This window comes from Phocoena sinus, chromosome 11 (genome assembly GCF_008692025.1).
Source record: "Phocoena sinus isolate mPhoSin1 chromosome 11, mPhoSin1.pri, whole genome shotgun sequence".
Lineage (NCBI taxonomy): Eukaryota > Metazoa > Chordata > Mammalia > Artiodactyla > Phocoenidae > Phocoena > Phocoena sinus.
Window position 1 is genome coordinate 93,418,023 of NC_045773.1, and position 19,944 is coordinate 93,437,966.

A 19,944-nucleotide genomic window follows, 5' to 3' on the forward strand; every position below is an offset into this window, starting at 1 on the left:
CCCTGGCAACAGAGACAAAGAATAAATACGGTCCATGATCATCTACCTCCTCTGAAATACCTTGAGAGGCTTCAGTGACGGCAGTGGAAAAGCAGCTCACTGTCCTTGATGAATTCTGCCCTTCCCACCTTGACCCTTCTCTCTCTCTCTCACCTGTTTCTCTTACACACACACACACACACACACACGCACACACACACACCTTTTCTTATACCAAAGACTAAGTATGAATGTTGAGTCTACCTGATCTCAAATTTCCATCATTTTTTAAAGTTTAAATCAATCCAAACTGATGAAGGGCACCCCCCCCTCCCTGGCCTCTCAGGTACTATAATTCTAATGACCATGAAGCACTTAGTTTCATCTTGTATTAATCCTCTGAAAGCAACATGGCTCTCCCACCAAGTCAATTCTGTTTTTAACAAAAGCACTTTGTCAAATATCCACTGTCCTTTTGCCACTTACTCTGCTGCCTTTTTCTCCTTTTTTGTTCTCAGGTTAATCTTGTTCTAATGTTACTATTTGCCAGATACTGGGCTAGGCTCTTAGATATATTATCTCATTTAATCCTCACAAAAGCCTAAGAAGCAGATACTATTTTTATTCTTATTCTGAAGTACCGCCAGCTGTGGCTTAGAGAGGTGAATCCCCTGCCCAAGGTGGTAAAACTTCTAAGTGGTGAAGCTGGGCGTCAAACCAGCTAAAAAGTCTTGAGTTCTTCGTTACCGTGCCAATGGTCTCGCCAGCATTTTTGGTAAAGCATTTGGGGATGGAGTTGATTCCACTGAAAGGGAATCTATAGCTTTTACAGACATATTACGGGCATTCATCTTCACAAAGAGTCATCTTCCAAAGTGGATTCACCTATAATGCTTTTATATCTATCACAACCACCAACCACTTGCACTAGATTGTTCTTACCATTGAGGGAGGGGAGGTAATGGAACTATTTGAGAATTTTGAGTGAAACCCCGTGAATCCCAGATACAGAGCCCCTGACTCTACACATCCTTCTGAAGTAGAAACCGTCCTCCTTTCCATCCCTCCCACCTATGGTCACGCATGTGGTCAAGCTGATCAGGAACTGCCTGGTGGCAAGGCAACTCGAGGATGGATTCGGAAGCATCTTTGGGAAGAAGGGGATGCCGTTTCACAGACATCTACCTGCCACAAATGCCCCCCCACACACACTCAGAGGAAGGACTCAGCCATGCTTTCAATTCTCGAATTTCATCTTGGGTCTGGTTCTCAAACTAGTTTACAGACATACCAGCACTCATCTCAAAGTCTCACGAGTAGTTTTAAATATAAAAGAGGAAAACACTCCCTCTTCACATGCATACATTTAATACCATGAAAGCTATGAAAAAGAGGCAAAAACACTAAACTTGGCATCCCTTTTACTCCCTAATATTAGCATGGGCAATATTCTCTTCAGAAAATAAGTAGGGAAAGGGCCAAGTCTGATAAGAGAAACCCAACAATTACCAGAACGTCAATGGGACATTTGAGAACTCCCTTCTCCCCGTGGCCTGGTGGCCCCTGAGTGTTCACATCTTGGAGTACTTTTGGCCGGTGCTTCAAGAACAGACCACTGAACTGGCCTCACTTCCCCAAAGGAATTCATACAGAAGACTATGGGAAAGTGTCCTTTGTAGCCTTCTTTGTTTGGAACGATGGAAAACATAAAAAATGAAAAGCATTTTCTCATGCCCAGAACACCACTGCAGTAATAAGGGTAACGACCCAAAGGAGTCTGGAATTTGGATAGTGCTTTATACTCTTTCAAAGGATTTTCACATACGTTTTTTTCAATCAACTCATACATCAGCCTTTTGGTTTACAACTGAGAAAGTAGAAACCATAAGGATCTTGTCCGAGATCAGACAGCTAAGTAGTGGGACAACTGGGGCCAGCATCCAGTTTGCACAATTGGTCCAGCACTTTCATCAGGTCCCTAAATAGCTCTCCCTCCTATTGTCACAGTTTCCGACTTCTTCTCACCCTCCATATACAGGCTGCTTGTCAGTTAACAACGATATCTAACTGAAGATACAGGTTTTAAAAGGAGAAGCAGCGCAAATCCTTCTTTGACAAGTATGCACAGATATAAAAATAATTGTGACACTCTTCTCTATTGCTTCTTTATGGATGCCTTTCCCAGATAAAAAGGCCCTGCTGGGGACAGTTCATCGACCTGTTATTTCCGCGTACACATCATACTCCTTGGTAACAGCAGGGCCTTCATGCCGGGAAACTATTTGCTAAATATTTCCCTCTGTCTCTCAGCTTAGCCTGTCACTTTCTCCCAGACATAAAACATCTGGGCTTAGACAAGAAAACACAGCAAATTCAGAGATGTTTTCAAGATGTGGAAGAGGACAGCTGCCCTCAAGGGTCTACACAGGGCCAACTCCAGGCATTCATATATCCCAAGGTCCTTTTCCAACTGCATCTCACCATAGCTTTTCTAAGACTGAAAAAAACCTGTCCAAGAGGTTGACCAGATAGCTGAATAAAACGCTAAGAAGGTCATAAAGAAGCAGCACTAAAAAGCACCCTGTAGGCGGCCCCGTGCTTTGTGGTCATGTCACAATTTTCAAGGCCCCGCTCACAAAAAGTGGGGTGGGATCCACTTTTGGATGTTTCAGTCAAGTGAAGGGCTTCACAGGAAGGATGGTGGGTTCAGTGTGGGGCTCAGGCTTCTCCTGTTCGGTGTGACGTGGACGCACACCACGGAGCCTTCAACCTTGGAAAAACAGTCTGCAGAAATCCTGCTCACACCAGTTCTGTCTTGTGAAGAGTCACTGGCTCCAAATGCTTATTTGGGGAGGTAACTGGGAGAAAAGCATGTTCCATGGCAGGTTTAAGAAAGTCTGGAAAAATACTCTGCTGTCGTGCAAACTTCTGAAAAATAAAATCAAAGAGATACGTTGAGAAGTGAATAATTGGAAAAATGCTTCAGCTGTCACCTGGATTTAAACTTCATTCATTAGGGGCTGACTGGACAGCTCATGTGGGAGCCCTCGTGATGCGGGCTACGTCGCTCACTCTACAGTGGGCTTGTGCTATTTTGCCGGTATCTCCAAACCTCAACCAGGAGTTACAGACTGGGGCCATTTCCAGACCCTAACACTAGGATTTCCTGCATGGAAAATCAGTGCCCAAAGAAACAGGCATTTGCCAACAAAAAACTAGAGTCACTCATTTTAAAAATTTACCGCCAGGTAACGCTAATTATCTTCTTATATGCAAATAACTCTAAAGACCAAGCTGTAAGTTCCCTGGGGGAAGGACATAGTTCTTTTGCGTTTTTACATGCCCCCCAGTGCCTAGCATAATGCCTTATACACAGTAGGCGCTCAGTGGAGTCATCTGATGGACTGACATTTAAAATAGCAACCAGAGAGATGAATGTTCAGCCAGCGTCAAGCAAGTGAACAGATGGGGCCAGTGAGTGACTAGAACCAGCGCTGGAATAGCTCCTGGGAGACTGATGTCCTGGTCCCCAAATGGCCAGCACTTCCTGATATGCTGAGACATATGGGACAGATCACTTCCTAGTGGGTCAGGCCCAGAGCTGGCCCTGCTCCCCTACGACCACTGTCAACCCAGGTGACCAGCCACACACAAACAGGCTTGGGGGGCAGGGAGGAGTCTAAGCTGGAGTTCTGCAACCAATAGGTCAAGGGCATGTCAAGGATGCCCAAGTACTGGCCAGCAGTCCTCTACCCCAGGCCACACCCTGTGTACCTCTGGCTTCTGAGGATTCATTCTTAAAAAGTGACATCTAAAATAGCAACCAGAAGTATGAAAAAAAAAAAAAAAAGTGGTGGAAGTACCAAATTATAAGAGGGAATCTCTAAGAGAAAAGAGTTCAAGGGCCAACCAAGGAGATGGATCCATCACCAGGGTGGCCGGGCTTGCTCACCTGCCCACAGAAAGAACAGCACGTCGCCCGGATGGTGGATGAGAGGGTCCAACTTTCTCCCACCGTATCTACAAGGCCCGCTGGTCCTTTAGGAGGATCCTTTGGCATTTCACAAACTTCCACCACTATCTTACATCATTTTCTCTTCACAAGGCTCTGTGTGGAGCCACCAGATGGAAAACAAGCTGGGAGCTTCCCAGAGAGATTCTCACAGTCCGGGGGCCTCTGTAAGGCCAGGGTTCTGTGAATAGGTCTCTTGCCATTATGAAATTACTCACACTGTCTACAAAATGCATTCGATTGGTAACCCAGGTGATCTTTTAATAATGAGAGATGTTTAAGAAAGATACTTACGCAAGTGAAAATGATGAGTGTCACGTAGAAAATGACCAGAGCCAACAGCAGGACAACCTCGGCTCTGTATTTCTTGAAAGTCTCTTCTTTGCGTCCCTTAGAGCATCCTTTAAAAAGAAATACGTAACATATGAAGCCGTTGAACAGGGCTCTTCTACCAGGATGCAAAAGCTAAGAATGTTTTGTTCTGGCTTATTAAAGTCCTACTGGTCTCCCTTTCTTACCCTCACGTCTGTACCGTGGGAAGGACATCAGTAATGACGGTGGTGGCCGCAGCCGGCGCTCACACTCACCCTGTGTCTGGCTCCATGAAAAGGGGCTGACATCCAGCATCTCACTGAACCTTCAGGGGCAGGTCTGAGTACCCCAGTTTACAGAAGAAGGAGCCAAGGCTCAGAGAGACTGAGGGATTAAGGCAGGTGGCAGAGCTGCCCTGCTATTACGGAACATGTCGATGTGTCTTTGTAGACCTGTTAAAGCCCCTCCACCAAGGCTGACAGCCAACGGGGGCTACAGACCAGCTCCCTGGGGGCTGCTAAAGGCTGTGGCCTCAGCCCCGGGAAGGGGGCAAGTGCAGGAGGAGGGAGGCCTTCAGCCCAGGAGGGGACAAGGCGGGGACAGCTTCTCCCCACTCAAGCACGACATCCAATGTGCAGCAAGGTTGCTCAGGGAGCTGGCTTGAGGACTGGGGCAGGAGAAGACGGAGTGAGGGTGACAGGAGGGGCTTCCGCCCTCAGGGCCACGGATGGGCCTCCAGACAGCTGTCGACCCCTGAAACTGGATTCAAGATTTTATGCAATGGTCTGGGGATGGATTCTCACAGAGGCCTGTGACCCCAGAAGAGAAGGGCTGAGAGCCACTGATGGTTCTAACACTTATCGAGCATTCAGTACGCCCACCTCAGGCACCAGACTGAGCATTTCAATGCAACATCTCATTCAACCTTCACCACAAGCCTGTTTTGTAGATAATATCAATATTATATTATCCCCATTTTAAAGATGAGAAAACCAAGGCTCAGAGGTTCCCCCAAGGTAAGATGCTAATGAGCAGCTGAGCTAATATTTGAACCAGATCCAAGCGGCTCTAGTCTGACCACTCAACTTGTAGGCAGCACTGCCTTCGCAGAGGACGGAAAAGCAAGCCAGCTTTTCCCTATTCCTTTCCTCTCTGCTCCCCGCAGGACACGCCTGCCCTCTCTGCCCTTCCTGCCAGGCCGCTCCCATTTCTCATTCATGCGAACAATGCTCACTGAGGGAGCGCACCACGGCAGGTACGGCACATGCCATGAAGACAAACGAAGCAGCGTAAAGGGCTAGAGATTGAGAAGGGTATAGGGGGTGTGTGTGTGTTTGTGTGTGTGTGTATAAGACAGTGAACCAAATCCAAACGCTGACCCCTAACCAGTGATTGCGTTCTCGTGAGTGTGGGAATATTATCTCGAGTCAGATTCCTTTCCGCTTCTCCGTGGAAGGAGAAAGTAGCCATTGTACAAAGTCAGGGCCTCTGTAACAACATGTTTGTCATTTCAAGCCTCAGCCACTAACAAGAGTTGGGCCAAAGTCAAATGCAAGGTGTATTTTAAGCTACATAAAGAAAAGTTATGGAAAAAAGTCCAAGGAGATAATCCTTGTCTTTATACTTGATTCCTGGTCTTACTGCATAGAGCAAAAATGTGCCTTCTGTCACGGGAACGCTATTTTCTTGCTGTACCCTTTTTCTTTGGCTTGCGTTGAGGTATTGGGACATTCAATTGCTGTAAAGTGGGAGAGGAATGCTGTTCTCATGTGAAAAAGGTGGAAACATGAAGCAGCTCCCTTAGGCCAGGTTAGAAAGCCCCCAATGAGTAGAACATTACACAGTTATCTGATATATTCGGGAGACTACCCAATTTCTCTGTCTTCCAAAAATTAGACTTGGAAACTTCCTATTGGCTCCGAAGGACTCTTACACGAGTAAGAGTTGTTTGATTTAGTCGCCTGACTACCTTTGGCATCCACCCCAGTCAGACTGGGGTAGATCTGTCCTTATTAAAAAGAAAGTAGAGAAAGTTATGACATCCTTGCAGTAGGATTTAGCTTTCAGCCACAGATATTATCCAAAGCTTCTGGATTACAGGGTAAACTTGGATTGAGGGGATCAAGTTTAGGACCTACAGAAAGTGCCCTGCATACTGTAAGAAGAAAACAGGTGCCGCAGATCACCTCACCTGTCACTTTCAAGATCATGGTGCCACTTAGGTTTCTCTGCCCTTCTGGATCCACCAGAGTGCACCTATAGGTCCCCGAGTTGCAGCTGGTAGTGTTTTGGATCCTCAGGGAATACAGCCTTTCCCTGGGGGCCTCTGAAGAGGCCCTCTGCTGGTTTTCCTGGGGCACCTCCATCCTCTCTGCACTGCCATTTGTGAGCTGTTAAGAAAGAATCATATACAGACTCAGAGACATAGAGGACAGACTTGTGGTTCCCAAGGGGGAGGTGGGTGGGTGAGGGATGGATTGGGAGTTCGTGATGAGCAGATGCAAACTAGTATATATAGGATGGATAAACAACAAGGTCCTACTATATAGAGCAGGGAACTATATTTAATATCCTGTGATAAACCATAATGGAAAAAATATGAAAAAGAATATATATGTATAACTGAATCACTTTTGCTTTACAGTAGAAATTAACACAACATCGTAAATCAACTATACTTCAATAAAATAAATTTAAAAAACAAGAATCAAACCACATCACGCTCTACTGCCAGAACCTACAGGCACTGGGCCTCCATGTCAAGGTTCTACCTCTTGTTTTCATAAAATCCATCCTCAGCTAATTGTTTTAAAACAAGATACTGTGTGTGTGTGTGATATCTGGGGGAGGAGGAGAGAATCTAGGAGAATTCTTTAAGGCTTCATCTTTTTTAGAATAAGATCAGGACTGCATCTGACGATTCTCTGTATCCCTACATGAAGGAGAGAGTGTCCCTATGGATGATAACCGTGTGTCACTGACGACTGTGTAATGAAGCATATGAATCACACTGAATCACACTCTCTTGCTGGTTGTTCTCTATTCAATGTTCTCTTGTTTTCATCAGATACCAACTCACCCACTGACTGATTCTTATTTTTGTAGCCCGGCCTTTTATTTGGAAACGTTTCTAAATCTGTTAAGGTCATTGCCAAACAACTCAACAGAAAACACAGAGATGCAGATGAGCAAGGCCTCTCGTGAAGTCACCCTGTTCTTCAGAGACTGCGTACCTGTGGGGTCATCTGTGACGCTGCAGGATGTACCACGCTCACGCCTCTGCTAAGGCAGGAAGACAGCTGACAACAGCGCCACGTGGAGATTTTATGTGTCAGGTCACTTGGTAGTAATATCAAGATATACATGGAAGGGCAATTACGGCTTAAATCATTGTACCCAGGATGGACCAGCCCAGCTGGGGTAGATGCCAAATTTAGCCAAACTAACTGGCTGGTTTTCTTTCCCTGAACAGTCTTTGCAATTAAACTGGTGGGGTCTTTCCATCATCTCCTACTTCCACGATTAAGCACACATCACATTCACCATCAATTCCCTTCTTCCCCAGATATATTTTTAATTTGTCTAGTTAACTTGCTCGTTGATCCTCCACTGAAATGTTTTAAAGCTTCTAAAACTCATTTACATAAACAGTAAAGCCAATCACCGTTTTCAGTGTTCAAGGGCAGCCCCGAGCCCTTTGCTGGGTGGCTGGGGAACAGCAGGGAACCTGGGATTCAGTGGCATTCCTTCCCTGTCCCCAGCGTAGTGGCCGCACCAAAGGGCCCCCTTAGGAAAAGACACCGCAGTCAGACACTGCTGCTGTCTTTGCCTGCACCTGCCGCTGTTTAATCTCCTGTACTGGGAGCACCCTACAACTCCTCTCCTACTTTTCAAAAAGCAATCAGCACAGGGAAATAAGTAACCAAGGAATGGGGGGAACACAAAGTGAGGCAGAGGCAGCCCAGGACAGAAGACATACATGCACATACACACACACACCCTCCTTGGTTTCTGCTTCATGTATTAAGTCGGGGAATGCACCTTGAGGTCCGCGGAAAGCTCAGATTCCAGCTTCCACGGTTCGGGCTCCTATTGGCATTCCTGTGGAGTGGCCTGCAGAGACATCTGGTGGCTGATTTATCGCTCCTGCAAGACACCCTGCTTCATTCCCTCCTAGCACTGGGCTGAGACTAATAGCTTTTCTCAGGCGAGGTCTACGAACGTAAATCCCATTTCCTGACAGTCCTTGTGCTGAAAGGTTCCTTCCAAAATAATCAAGACTGGGGCATTTAGGTGTTCAAAAACAGAGCAAGAAAACAAGCAAACAAAAAAAGGAGGTGTGGTCAAGGAACCTCAGGCGTCCAACTGATTTTAGAACACGTCTGAGTTAGACCAGTTTTCCCCTTTTCCAGTCTGGTTAAACCAAAAATTGCAGCCTTATCGTGTGCCTGCACCTCTCCCCTCCTCTGCTGCCCGGCAGAAGTGCTCCCTCTGACCAGAGCGTTTGATGGGTCAGGTGCCCAGGACCACCCCGGGCCAACCGCTTCCAAGACTCCCTCCCTCACCTCACCCCCCAAGGCCAGTTTGAACTAATTAACTCAGCTTAATCTCTGCAGTCCCCACGATGCTGTCTCAATCTGCTTTTCTTTTCTAAATTAACCTCCAAATGTGTTCAACTCAGATGTCTTTCCAATAGATTTCACTGGAATTGAGTTTTGTAGAAATCCCTGCACCCGAAAAGATGGAAACTTGGCTGCAACAATCATTCTGGGATTTTCTCCCTCAGATTTTCTCCTTAGGGTGGTCTTCTCTCCTATCCAGTGACCGCTCCCTCAACTCAAAAAGACCTATCTGAAAGTCAAGATCAAAAAAAAAAAACAAACAAAACAAAAAACTGAGAACCCCTCTGGAGCTGGTGGAAATAGAAACTATTGTGCTTTATTTACATAAAGATGGCCCCTTTATCACGCTGGCTGCTGGGAACTGCTGAAGCAAGTACGTGGCGGTGATCAGACCTGACTGGCAGTGGCCTTCTGCCTATTTGCAGAAGAGAATTCATTTTAAAAATCGGCAGTAACAACAAAAAGTAGTTTATGTGATGGTCAGATTTCCACGGGTCTCTGAAAAAAACCTCCAGAGAGGTTATTTTACAATGGCAAAGCCAAGGCAGGGTGAAATCATAAGAATGAAAGTAAGAGGTAGGGGAAAGGCAAAACGAAGAACCCCAAAGCAGCCTGCAGAATTCTGATTTACTGAACCACCACAGCCATCAGTGGGATCGTGGCAAAATATCTCAACTCTCACGGGATCATCTTCCAATGGCCCCTTCCTGGGTCTTCCTGAAAGACCCAGAGAACTGAGAGAAGTACTGGCTTAACCTGGGACCTCTGGCCAAAGTGATGAACAGCTCTCTGTGCCCAATAACTACCTGTAACAAAAGGAACCTTCTGTAACTTCACACAGTGCGCATGGAAATAGTTCAGAACCTTCCTTCTAGCTTCAAGCTGCAGGTATGTACATAGCCTATTCCCCCTTCCACCTGCCTACAGCCGCAAAAATAGTTGTAATTTCCATGTTAACGTCACACGCTCAAGGTACGAGTGCCGCGCTAGCAGTACCAAGAGACTTTATGCAAAAGTTCAACTCAGCGTCTTCAGCACCGTGGCCAAGCAGCCATCACCCTGCAGTATCGGGGGGAGTGAGCCGTGGCCCAAGCTGCACTGTTCAAGAACCGAAGGAATTTCAGGGGGAGGAACATGGAATAACAGCAAATGGGCCATCCTCAACTTCGCTTGGTTTTATGAATTCTTGTAAACATTTGAGCTGGCTCAAAATCAACCACTGGCAAGAATGACTCTCAACATTCCAAATCTAAAAGTGTTTCATTGCCTCTCTGCAAAAGCATTTTAGGAAATAGTCATTTATAACAAAAGGAACCCGCAGATTCCTTCACAGCCGAGTGTAACTCACAGGAACTATTTAACGCACACTTTGTGACGCTCGTATTGCAGAGGGCTACACCACAGCACGCGGGGGGCAAATTAATTCCTCAAAACATGCATCCAAATTATGTTTTTTAAATCCACATTCCATGCATTAACTCTTATGCTGACAAATTTTATCTCTCTGATTGAATTAGAAAAGGCAAAATATAAGACATCTCATTTTCAGTAAAGCCTACGGACTTTTGTCTCAAGGCCTCCAATTTGACTAAATAATTTAAATACCATATTCCTTCTCTAAGATGGAGATCTGACCTTAAGGAAACCACAAGCCCTAAATTAAGATAAATTCTCTTTAATTTGCCGAATACTAAACCAAGCAAATACAAGTAGTAATTCTAAACGCATGTGAATTGTTTTTTTTAATGGTGGATAAATTTGAACTAGAAAGAAATCAAATAAATATCTAAATATGGCTGAAATTGAACCTATATTTCAGTCAAATCCCTATTGTGAAAAGGGATTTTTTTTAGAAGTTTACATAATTTTATCCACATATATGCTAACTTCCTAGATTACCATCTTTGGCTATAAGAAGACAACAGCTCCATTCCTATTGCAAAGAATTTTGATTCCACAGCCTTGAAATCCAAATTTGTCATGCGTGAGATCTGTTAGGAATGTGATAGGAAAGTAAAAGAAAAGGGAAGAGATTTTTTTGAGGAGAAAAATGTGTGCATATATATATGCATATAAATATTTAATCTAACAATTTAATTAAACATATTTAAAGGAATGGATGTTAGTGTTTAAAGGTGGTATTAAATTAGTCTGATATATTCCAATCACATCGAACATCTTTTTCTTATTGCATTTCCCACGCACTAACATTCATGTACCTTGGTTTCCAACTCAATTAAAGTGCCAATATAATCCCCATTCATCATAAAAACAGCTCTTTATAACATGCAAAATAGTCTGGCTCAGAGGTTGATGTCATAATGGGGGTAGAATGTATAAGCATTAACATCGTATTTTTCTAAGTGTAGTTTTATTGGAAAAATGATTTTCCACTTTGAAATTTACTGGGTCTAACAGACAGAGTTGGATTTATGGCTGTTAACAGAGTTATGAGTATGGCAGAGGCAACGTAATTAAGAGCACAGGCTTTGGTGTTGGACAGACGTGGAAACAAACCCCAGCCCCACCATGGCTAGCTCTGCTCTTGGCGAAGGGCCTGGAGCTCTCAGGCTTCGTTTGCTCCCCTGAGATGGGGGAGGGTAACTACACCTCCCAAAGTTGGTGGGAATATACCTATGATGAGGTAGGTGGGTACTGTAGCCTAGCGTCAATCACACAGAAAGCGCTAAAAATGTTACCACTCTTTTTTTTTCACAGCTAAGTTCCAAACAGTTCCCTGCATGTAGGAAATATTCAAAAAGTATTTATTTAATGAATGAGTGAATTTTAGAAACAATGAGGAAGACACAGGGCACTAGCTCTGGAATCAGAAGACCTGGAGTCAAGCATCAGGTAGCTGGGTCGCTTTACCTCTGACTTGGATTTGCTCGTCTGTAACTACCTTACTTCCCTCATGGGGTTATTTTAAGCATCAAATGAGAAAACACATAATAGTGCTTCATAATCGGTAATGTTGGTAACAGGAATTGTTGTTGTATCCAATAGCTTTCTACTCCGCCCACCCGTTCAGTCATTTCCTCCAGCTGATACTTCCAGTCTGCTCTGGCAAAGCTGTTCTAGAAGTCCCAATCTCTGCTCTAGGGAGAAAGTTTTTCTGCCCACAAGGTCTCCAAAATAACCACAACATTCGGAATTTCTAAGCCACCATCATAACGTGGAAAATACCCTTTGGATCTGGGCTTTGAAGGCAACGTTGGGCCACTCACTGTTCATGCCAATCGTCCTTCTTCCATTAGTTTCTTGGGGGTCCTACTGGACCGGGAGGGGCATCCTTACGGGCTCTGAGTTCACGTCCTTTGGAGGGCACTACATCTGGTTCTAGAAAAGGCACACTTGACTCTGGCCTGACCTCCGTGACCAGAGGGAATGGTTCTGATGGATCCGTGACCCAATCAAAGCCACTTAAGTATAATCTGACATTGTTGAGATGGAAGAGACACAGTCTTTTGCTTTGCACTTGATCTCGGGAGGACAGACAAGTCTCCAATTACCGGCTACTATCTCACTGCCACGTGGAGGCTGATAATAAAACCAACACGAAGGAAGGAAAAGTTGAGAGATAGAAAGTCACCGAACCCTGAGGATATTCACGAACCTCCAAATTTAGCCTTACCGCAAACTGAGTGGCTTAAGACAACAGAAACTTATTCTCTTACAGTTCTGGAGGCCAAAGGTCGGATATCAAGGTGCTGGCAGGGCCGTGCTCTCTCTAGGGGAGAATCTGTTTCATGCCTCGCTCCTGGCTTCTGGTGTTGCTGGAGACTGGCATTCCTTGGCCTGCAGACACATCACTTCAGTCTCTGCCTTCACCTTCACGTGGTGTTCTCCCTGTGCATCTGGTGTCTCTGTGTTTGTTTTCTCATAAGGACACCCGTCATTGGATTCAGGGCCACCCTAATCAAGTATGGCCTCACTTTAACTTGGTTACACCTGCAAAGATCCTATTTCCAAATAAGGTCGCACTCACAAATACCAGGGATTAGGACTGAGACATCACTTTTTTGTGGGACACTATTTAACCCGCGACATCAGGCATAACTGAAGTAGGAACTATATTTTGATTTTTAAAAATTATTTATTTCAACCACATGAGCCAATATATTCCCTTTTCTTTAAGCTAGTTTTTTTTTTTTTTTTTTTTCCTGCGGTACGCGGGCCTCTCACTGTCGTGGCCTCTCCCGTTGTGGAGCACAGGCTCCGGACGCGCAGGCTCAGCGGCCATGGCTCACGGGCCCAGCCGCTCCGCAGCATGTGGGATCTTCCCGGACCGGGGCACGAACCCGTGTCCCCTGCATCGGCAGGCGGACTCTCAACCACTGCGCCACCAGGGAAGCCCACTTTAAGCTTGTTTTGATTGGATTACAAGCCTTCACAACAGAAAGATTCCTAATTGATAGGAGCACCTTGCCCCACTCCAGAAATAAATGTGGCACATGCGGGGCTATCTCCACGTGGCTCCAACCTCAAGGCCAGTCCTGCTTTGTCACTCAGGCTCACATGCCTCCCACTGCTCGGTGAAACAGACACCAGGGTGTGACTGGACTCAGGTCCTTTGTTCTCCAGAACTGACCCAGTGAGTCAGGTCCTAGGTGAACATGAATTGTCTATGGCAATGAGCATCTATCTTTTCCCATAGGTTTTCCCCATCTGGACCAATAGTCCTAGACAACTACCAGTTCTTCCGGAATCTATCTTCTCTTGGACAATTGGGACAAGAACGTGCAGTAGACTAGCTGGTGCTTCACAAAAATAGCAAGGGACAGTCACAAGCCTTGGGCTCTTACTTCTATACCTACCTAACTACGTGACACACACCGAAATTTTACCCAAGTATACCCAGTGCAAAAACAAAAATTAAAAATATGCTTCAGGTGTAAAGAGTCTTAGGGAAGTACTTTAGTTCAGCACTGGTTTGAGCTAGCACTGTTGGTAGAAAACCCCAAGAGTAGCCAGGTAGGACTTCTGGAAACAGTTTCAGATGGGGGAACCCTCTTTTTAGGTAATGTATCTCTTTTTAGTCCTGCCCTTCATAAAACCTTCCCTGATGTCACTGAGACCTTCTTCTAACTTCCTCTTCTTTGTGTAGTGACATAACCAAGTACAGAACTAACATACTCGGTCCTCATGTGACTCGGGTTCCCCCTTTTATTTATGGAAAACAAGTGTTTGCAGTTTTTTCTCTTTAACTCTCAGTTGCCCTTTTCCTCCCTACCCTCTTCCAAGCTGCAAGATTTTTAGCAACTTTGCTGTGTCTCATCATTGTCCCCAGATCTCAGCGCTCCATCATTCTCCTCCGGTTGGGACTTCTTCTAGAGCCTGGCCCACTCCTCCCTAGAACCATGTGGACAACAGGACTGGTGACCAAGAGAGAAGGGGAGGTAACCCCCAGGAATGTGCTGCAGCCTCACGGAGTTAACCCAAGGGCAGTTTCACTGCAGTGAAAGACTAAAGCTTCCCTCTGAGATTCATCTTCTGGGATGAATTATAGTCTGCCTTTCACCACAAGAAATACGCTTTTCCTCTGACATAGTTTCCACGATGTCATCCTCTTTGCTTAAAAACTTTCAAAGGCTCCTTGCTGCCGAAAGGACCAAGTTCAAGCCCTTATAATTCAGCATTCGGGGGTGTTCACAGTCTGTTCCCAGCCTGCTTGCTGGCAGTACCTCTCAGTCCTCTGCGGTACGATTCTCCCTTCCAGATCATTAGTTTCCCCTCAGTCCCCCCAAATGCGTGTGGATTCATGTGTGCACGCCCTTGACAGTCCCCTGGCAAAAGGTCCATCCTGGTCTTAGGACGGCTATTGCCAGGCGCAGGGCTTGGCACACATTTGGGACATCGAAATATTTACGAACTGAGGAAAATGTAAATATGGGAGACATCTGAAAATTCACTTTTTGCCTTTCATAGTCTGACCTAAAAGTTATTCAATCAGGTCAAGTAGTATAGGTGCCAAGGGGGATGGTGTGATTTTTCTTTGATGCTCACACAGGCATTGTTTTCACATTTCAACATTTCGGCGCTTCTGTATTTAATGTAGAAATGTTTCCTTTTTCTCCTAAAACGTCTCAAATCTATCTTAAAACACACGTCACTCTAGAATCAGGTGAGTGCAGGGAGCGGTATGCATTGTCTCCTTCGTGGGTCCATCAGGGTTGGTGGCTGTACAGATGCCATCTGCCCGGGCCATTCATCAACCCCAGCCCCTCCGAAGGCTCCTCCTTACCACTTCCTCGCTTTGGGGCTCATTGTCAAACAAGATGCTAGAGACAAAAAAACAGGACTCCACTGAACAGGAGATTAGCAACACACATGGAGGACAGCTCATAACAAATCAAGGACAAGCAATAGCCATGTAGCGACTGTCCGGAACTTCAGAAGCAGCTTCATGCGAGCCCATGAATCTGCTCTCCTTTAGTCCCCAGGAGAGCCCATGACCTGCCACAGCTGCATCTCTCCTAAATATTGTAAAGTTCAAGTCTGATCTGTTCTCTGAAATCATGGTCTCACTTCCCCTTTCTCCCTTCCTTTGGAAATCATCTAGAAAGGGCACTTGTCTCGTGACGCACCTCTGTCCTCACCCCCGTGGTGTCACTCAGAGATGACACTATATATCCTCTTTCATTATGCCTCAACCTAGGGTGCTGGGGCTCCCAGCACAATACGAGACGGTGCTACGTCGCCCTCGTAAGTAACCACTCATTACGAGCAGTGGCGAACTTCAACCACGCCTGAACACTCCATTCATCCAGCGTCATCCTCCCCTTCCAGACCTAGCGCAGCCTCATTACAGAGAGCGTGAACCCGCTCCGCATGCAGCACAGACGTAGCTCTTTAAGGGATGTCCTCACTCCTGGCAGACATGGGACTGGGCTATGACCCTCTTGTGCTAGAATCTAACCCAAGGTCACAGCCACGGTCTTCTACTTTGGTAGAAGAGTGATGGACCAATGTCTCTTTGCCTCAGAATAGCTCAAAATACCTCCCTCAATAACCACAGTCTATCCACAGTCCTAAGAGCTAAACTGAATGGATATATACCGCATTAACTTTTCTATTTCTTCCCAATCATTCACTCTGCCTTCAAAGGTACAATACGGGAAGGGATGAGAGGAGGCCCCGTTCTTGGATCCCAGTTGGGAAGACATCAGTCCACAGGAAAGAAGAGTTGGGCTAACAGGAATTGGGCTATCTCTGCCCACTCCTGGCTCTACCTTTGACCCCTGGGCATGTCTATATTACACCCCCCGCCCAGTCCCCTGCCACTGTACCTTTGAAACAGAGAGAATAAAATGGACACTGTTGGGCTTCCCTGGTGGCGCAGTGGTTGAGAGTCCGCCTGCCGATGCAGGGGACACGGGTTCGTGCCCCGGTCCGGGAAGATCCTACATGCCGCGGAGCGGCTGGGCCCGTGAGCCATGGCCTCTGAGCCTGCGCGTCCGGAGCCTGTGCTCCACAACGGGAGGGGCCACAACAGTGAGAGGCCCGCGTACCGCAAAAAAAAAAAAAAAAAAAAAAATGGACACTGTTCCCAACTCACCCTGATGTTGCAAACACTAAATGGATGCCGTCTGCTCCGAGCCTTTTGGTAAAAGGCTCATGATAAGAAACACGTGGTTTACATGCCTTCTGTTAATCGTAAGTAATCAGTGCCAACTGGACAGTGGCAGGACGCTCTGTGGTGCCGGAGAACTGAGTGGGAAATGGAGTTTTAAATTGTGAGTCGTTATAACTGTAATTGTGATATGCAGAAGGCCTGCAAGAATGCGATTCAATCTGGCGGACGGCGAAACCCCACACTCCAAGGGACTCTCTGCTTACTTGATCAGCAAGCAGCCTACAACTGTGCAAAGTGGTTTTACAAACCACCCTACTGATGATCCAGCTAGGCTGGCTGTGGTCACCAGGCTTAAATTCCTCACTTCATAGCTACCTCTCCGCATCGCTGAAACATTTTACAAGAAAGTTGTGGGAGGAAATGACAAGATAATCTTCTGTAAAATGCAGAATTTCAGCATTTCACCACTGGCCTTATTTCCAGAACACTCTAACCATTTTTGTTGTGCAAGCACAATCGATGCAAAAGTATAATTCCTGGGCTGGAAAATAACAAACATCTACAGAATACGCTGAGACCTGTTCAAAAGTACTTGAAAAATAAAGCATATCACTTTCAAAGTATCTGATTAGTTTTCTGGCATAGCATAGCTCTCCTATCCACCATGAGTCAATCACAGTTTCCTCCTTAAAAAAAATAACTAGGGTATGAGTTTTCAATGACCCTATTCCACGGACCAACAGAAAAAAAGAGAATGCCAAGAGACTATTGTCTTTTTCTCTTAACAGAGCTTTGAGAGACCTTCAGGGTCTTTAAAGCTTGCAAGAACTGTGTTCAACAAACAAGCACATACATTATAGAGTTACATCATCAGCTGACATCCAAGGAAAAGTCAAAGGTTAATCACTCTGGTTTACTGCATCATTCCAAATGACCTCGTGCAAGATTTAACTTGACAACTGTTTGAACTTTACAGTCTGAAATTTCATCTACTTGTTTCATGAGTACTTTGTAATTACTCCCCTGGGGATATTAATATTGTTTTCCCTTTTTAATTGCTCTCTGAAAGGGATAGTGGTTTCATGTTTTTCCCCTCCTTTTAGATAACCAAGTCCCTGCCTGGCTAGCCCAAAGACACTTTCATTTTCTTTAAGTAATTAACAGAGAAAACAGAAATAACAAGATAGACCTCTAAGAACCTAGGCTGTGGAGCCAGACTGCTTGGTTCAAATCCCACCTCCAGCGATTAGCCCGCTGTGTAACAGTGAGCAGATTATTTCACTCCCTAAGGCTCAGTTTCCTCATCTGTAAAGCAGGAACAGTAACAGTATTGATCTCTTAAGTCCATTGGAAGGATTGGAACAGCTGATGTACATAGATATTTACCTCAGAGCTTGGCAGATGGTGAGTACTCAACTAATATTGGTTTTACAATATTTTTATTTACATACTGTTGTTTTTACAAGGGAACAATTTTGGGATTGCTGTGTTCTCTGATCCCACAGTGAATAAGGTGGAAATGAAGCAGGAATAATAACAAACCGACTTTCATACACAATAACAGCGTCCCGAGGCCCCAGCACCATTTCCACTGTGCATAGTCATAAAGGGTCAGCCTGAATTCACTGAGCACCTTCACAGTTAGCAGGGCAAACACTGGGTGCCGTGCAGGATACACAAAAGCCGTGGCGCAGCACTGTCCCCAGGGAACTGACAATCTGGTTAGGACACACACACACACACACACACACACACACACAAAGAGGTTAACGGTCCTATGCTGCCTTGTTAAACGGCTAGATACTTGTGCAGGTTCTTACAGCATCTTTTATGGCGGGCAGAAGAAAACCCAGCATTTTGTGGAAAGCTACAGACGCACAGAGATTTCCTGTAAGATAAGATGACAAATCAGTGAGCTCCGCAGAGTAAGGCTGGGATATCACAGTCATGGTGCTTCAGCCAGAGGTGCCACTGTGGCAGTAACCTCATTAAAGGCAGGGAGCATCGGCAGCAAAAAACAAAAACAAAACAACAAAAAAAACACCAGTGACAGCAAACAGTGGCTGCTTGGGTTTCCAGTGCCACCAGAACCACAATCTTAGAATCTGCAAAGGTTCCAGTTCAGAGGAAACCTTAAAAAAGCCTCAGTCTGACTCAATTCTCTTACAGTAGGGACAGTGACACTGTTCTTACACGCGGGGAAGACTCTGTGCACCATCACAGACGCCCTCCTTGCTGGACCTCTCAGGACGGCCAGAGGGAGGAGGCCAAGGGTACCCCAGAACGGGGATGACAGATAACTACCACCTAAGAAACAAGCCTATCACTTCTCTCTGGCACTCCTTCCTCTCAAGCTGCCCCCTCCCCGCCTCCCCATATGTATGAGCACCACCCACAAAACACCAGAAATCAGAAATCCGGGAGACCTTCCTCCCGTCCAATGCCAAATCTGCACCAGCTGCTTTCTCCCTGGCCTGCTGTCCATAACCACAGGTGGCCTCTGGAATTAATCCAAATAAGAGGTTCTCTGCCCTCCACAACGTCTTACTTGGATCATTCATCTCAGGGCCACCTTTAGAGGCAAGAAGATTGAGGTCCCCGGCGGAACTAAATCTAAGTCGGCCTGTACCTGGATGCGGCTGGGCTTGGAGCGGTGATGGGAGAGGCGTGTGGGAAGACCGTGTACCGAGTTCAGCTATGGGAGATGCCCCCGAACCCGAGCCATAGAAGGTCGCCAGCCCAAGGAAGGTGGTTGCCCGGTCTGCAATTAAACCACCCAACCCTAACTCGCCGGCCGCGCCGCGCTTACCTTGGCCCAGAAAACCGCGTAGCGGACCTGCGGGTCCCAGGGGGCAGTGCAGGGCAAGTCCACATCCTCCGAACAGGCCACCTTCACCTCCCGCGCCGCGGGCACCAGGCTGCAGGCTGCAAGAGGGAGAGAGAGCGGCGTGAGCAAGCGAGAAAAGGGGGTGTCCCGGGGAGGCGGGCGGGGGGCGCCGGGCGTCTGCGGGCCCTACCGCAGCTCAGAAGCAGGAGCTGAAGGCCGCGCGACATCGCTGGGGACTGCCAGCGTGGGGCCCCGGAGCTGCCTCTTGTACCCGCACGCACCGGGACTGCCCCGGGCGGCAGTCCCGGGGGATCCCCGCGGGCGGCGGAAGCGGCGGCGCGCCTCCCCCGCCTCCGCCACCCGGGGCGCCCCGGGCCCGCCCCCGCTGCCCCGGCCCCGCCCCCGCGCTCGGCCCCGCCCCCGCGCCCCAAGCCCGCGTCGCTGCTGCTGCTGCTGCTGCAGCTGCTGCCGCCGCCCAGCCGCGGCAACAGCAATCTCCGAGGAAAGCACCGCGCCCGCGGCTTGGCAAACCGCGCGCGCACGCCAGACACCTTCCCGCTGACCCTCCAAACTGAGCCGGGAGCCAGGCCAGCCGAGGCTGTTAGGTCTTTTGCAC

At 46.8% G+C, this 19,944-nt stretch overlaps 1 protein-coding gene across 1 annotated transcript; it reads right to left on the bottom strand.

Annotated features, from left to right (window-relative positions):
• Nucleotides 1-1,755: 1,755 nt before the first annotated feature.
• Nucleotides 1,756-19,663, bottom strand: CD83 (CD83 molecule). Its single transcript, XM_032649005.1, has 5 exons — nt 19,519-19,663; nt 19,311-19,426; nt 6,495-6,693; nt 4,286-4,392; nt 1,756-2,907 (listed from the first exon to the last, which is right to left on the bottom strand). The coding sequence occupies exons 1-5, from the start codon at nt 19,553-19,555 to the stop codon at nt 2,779-2,781; spliced, it is 588 nt and encodes a 195-aa protein (XP_032504896.1). The 5' UTR covers nt 19,556-19,663; the 3' UTR covers nt 1,756-2,778.
• Between the last annotated feature and the right edge of the window lie 281 nt (nt 19,664-19,944).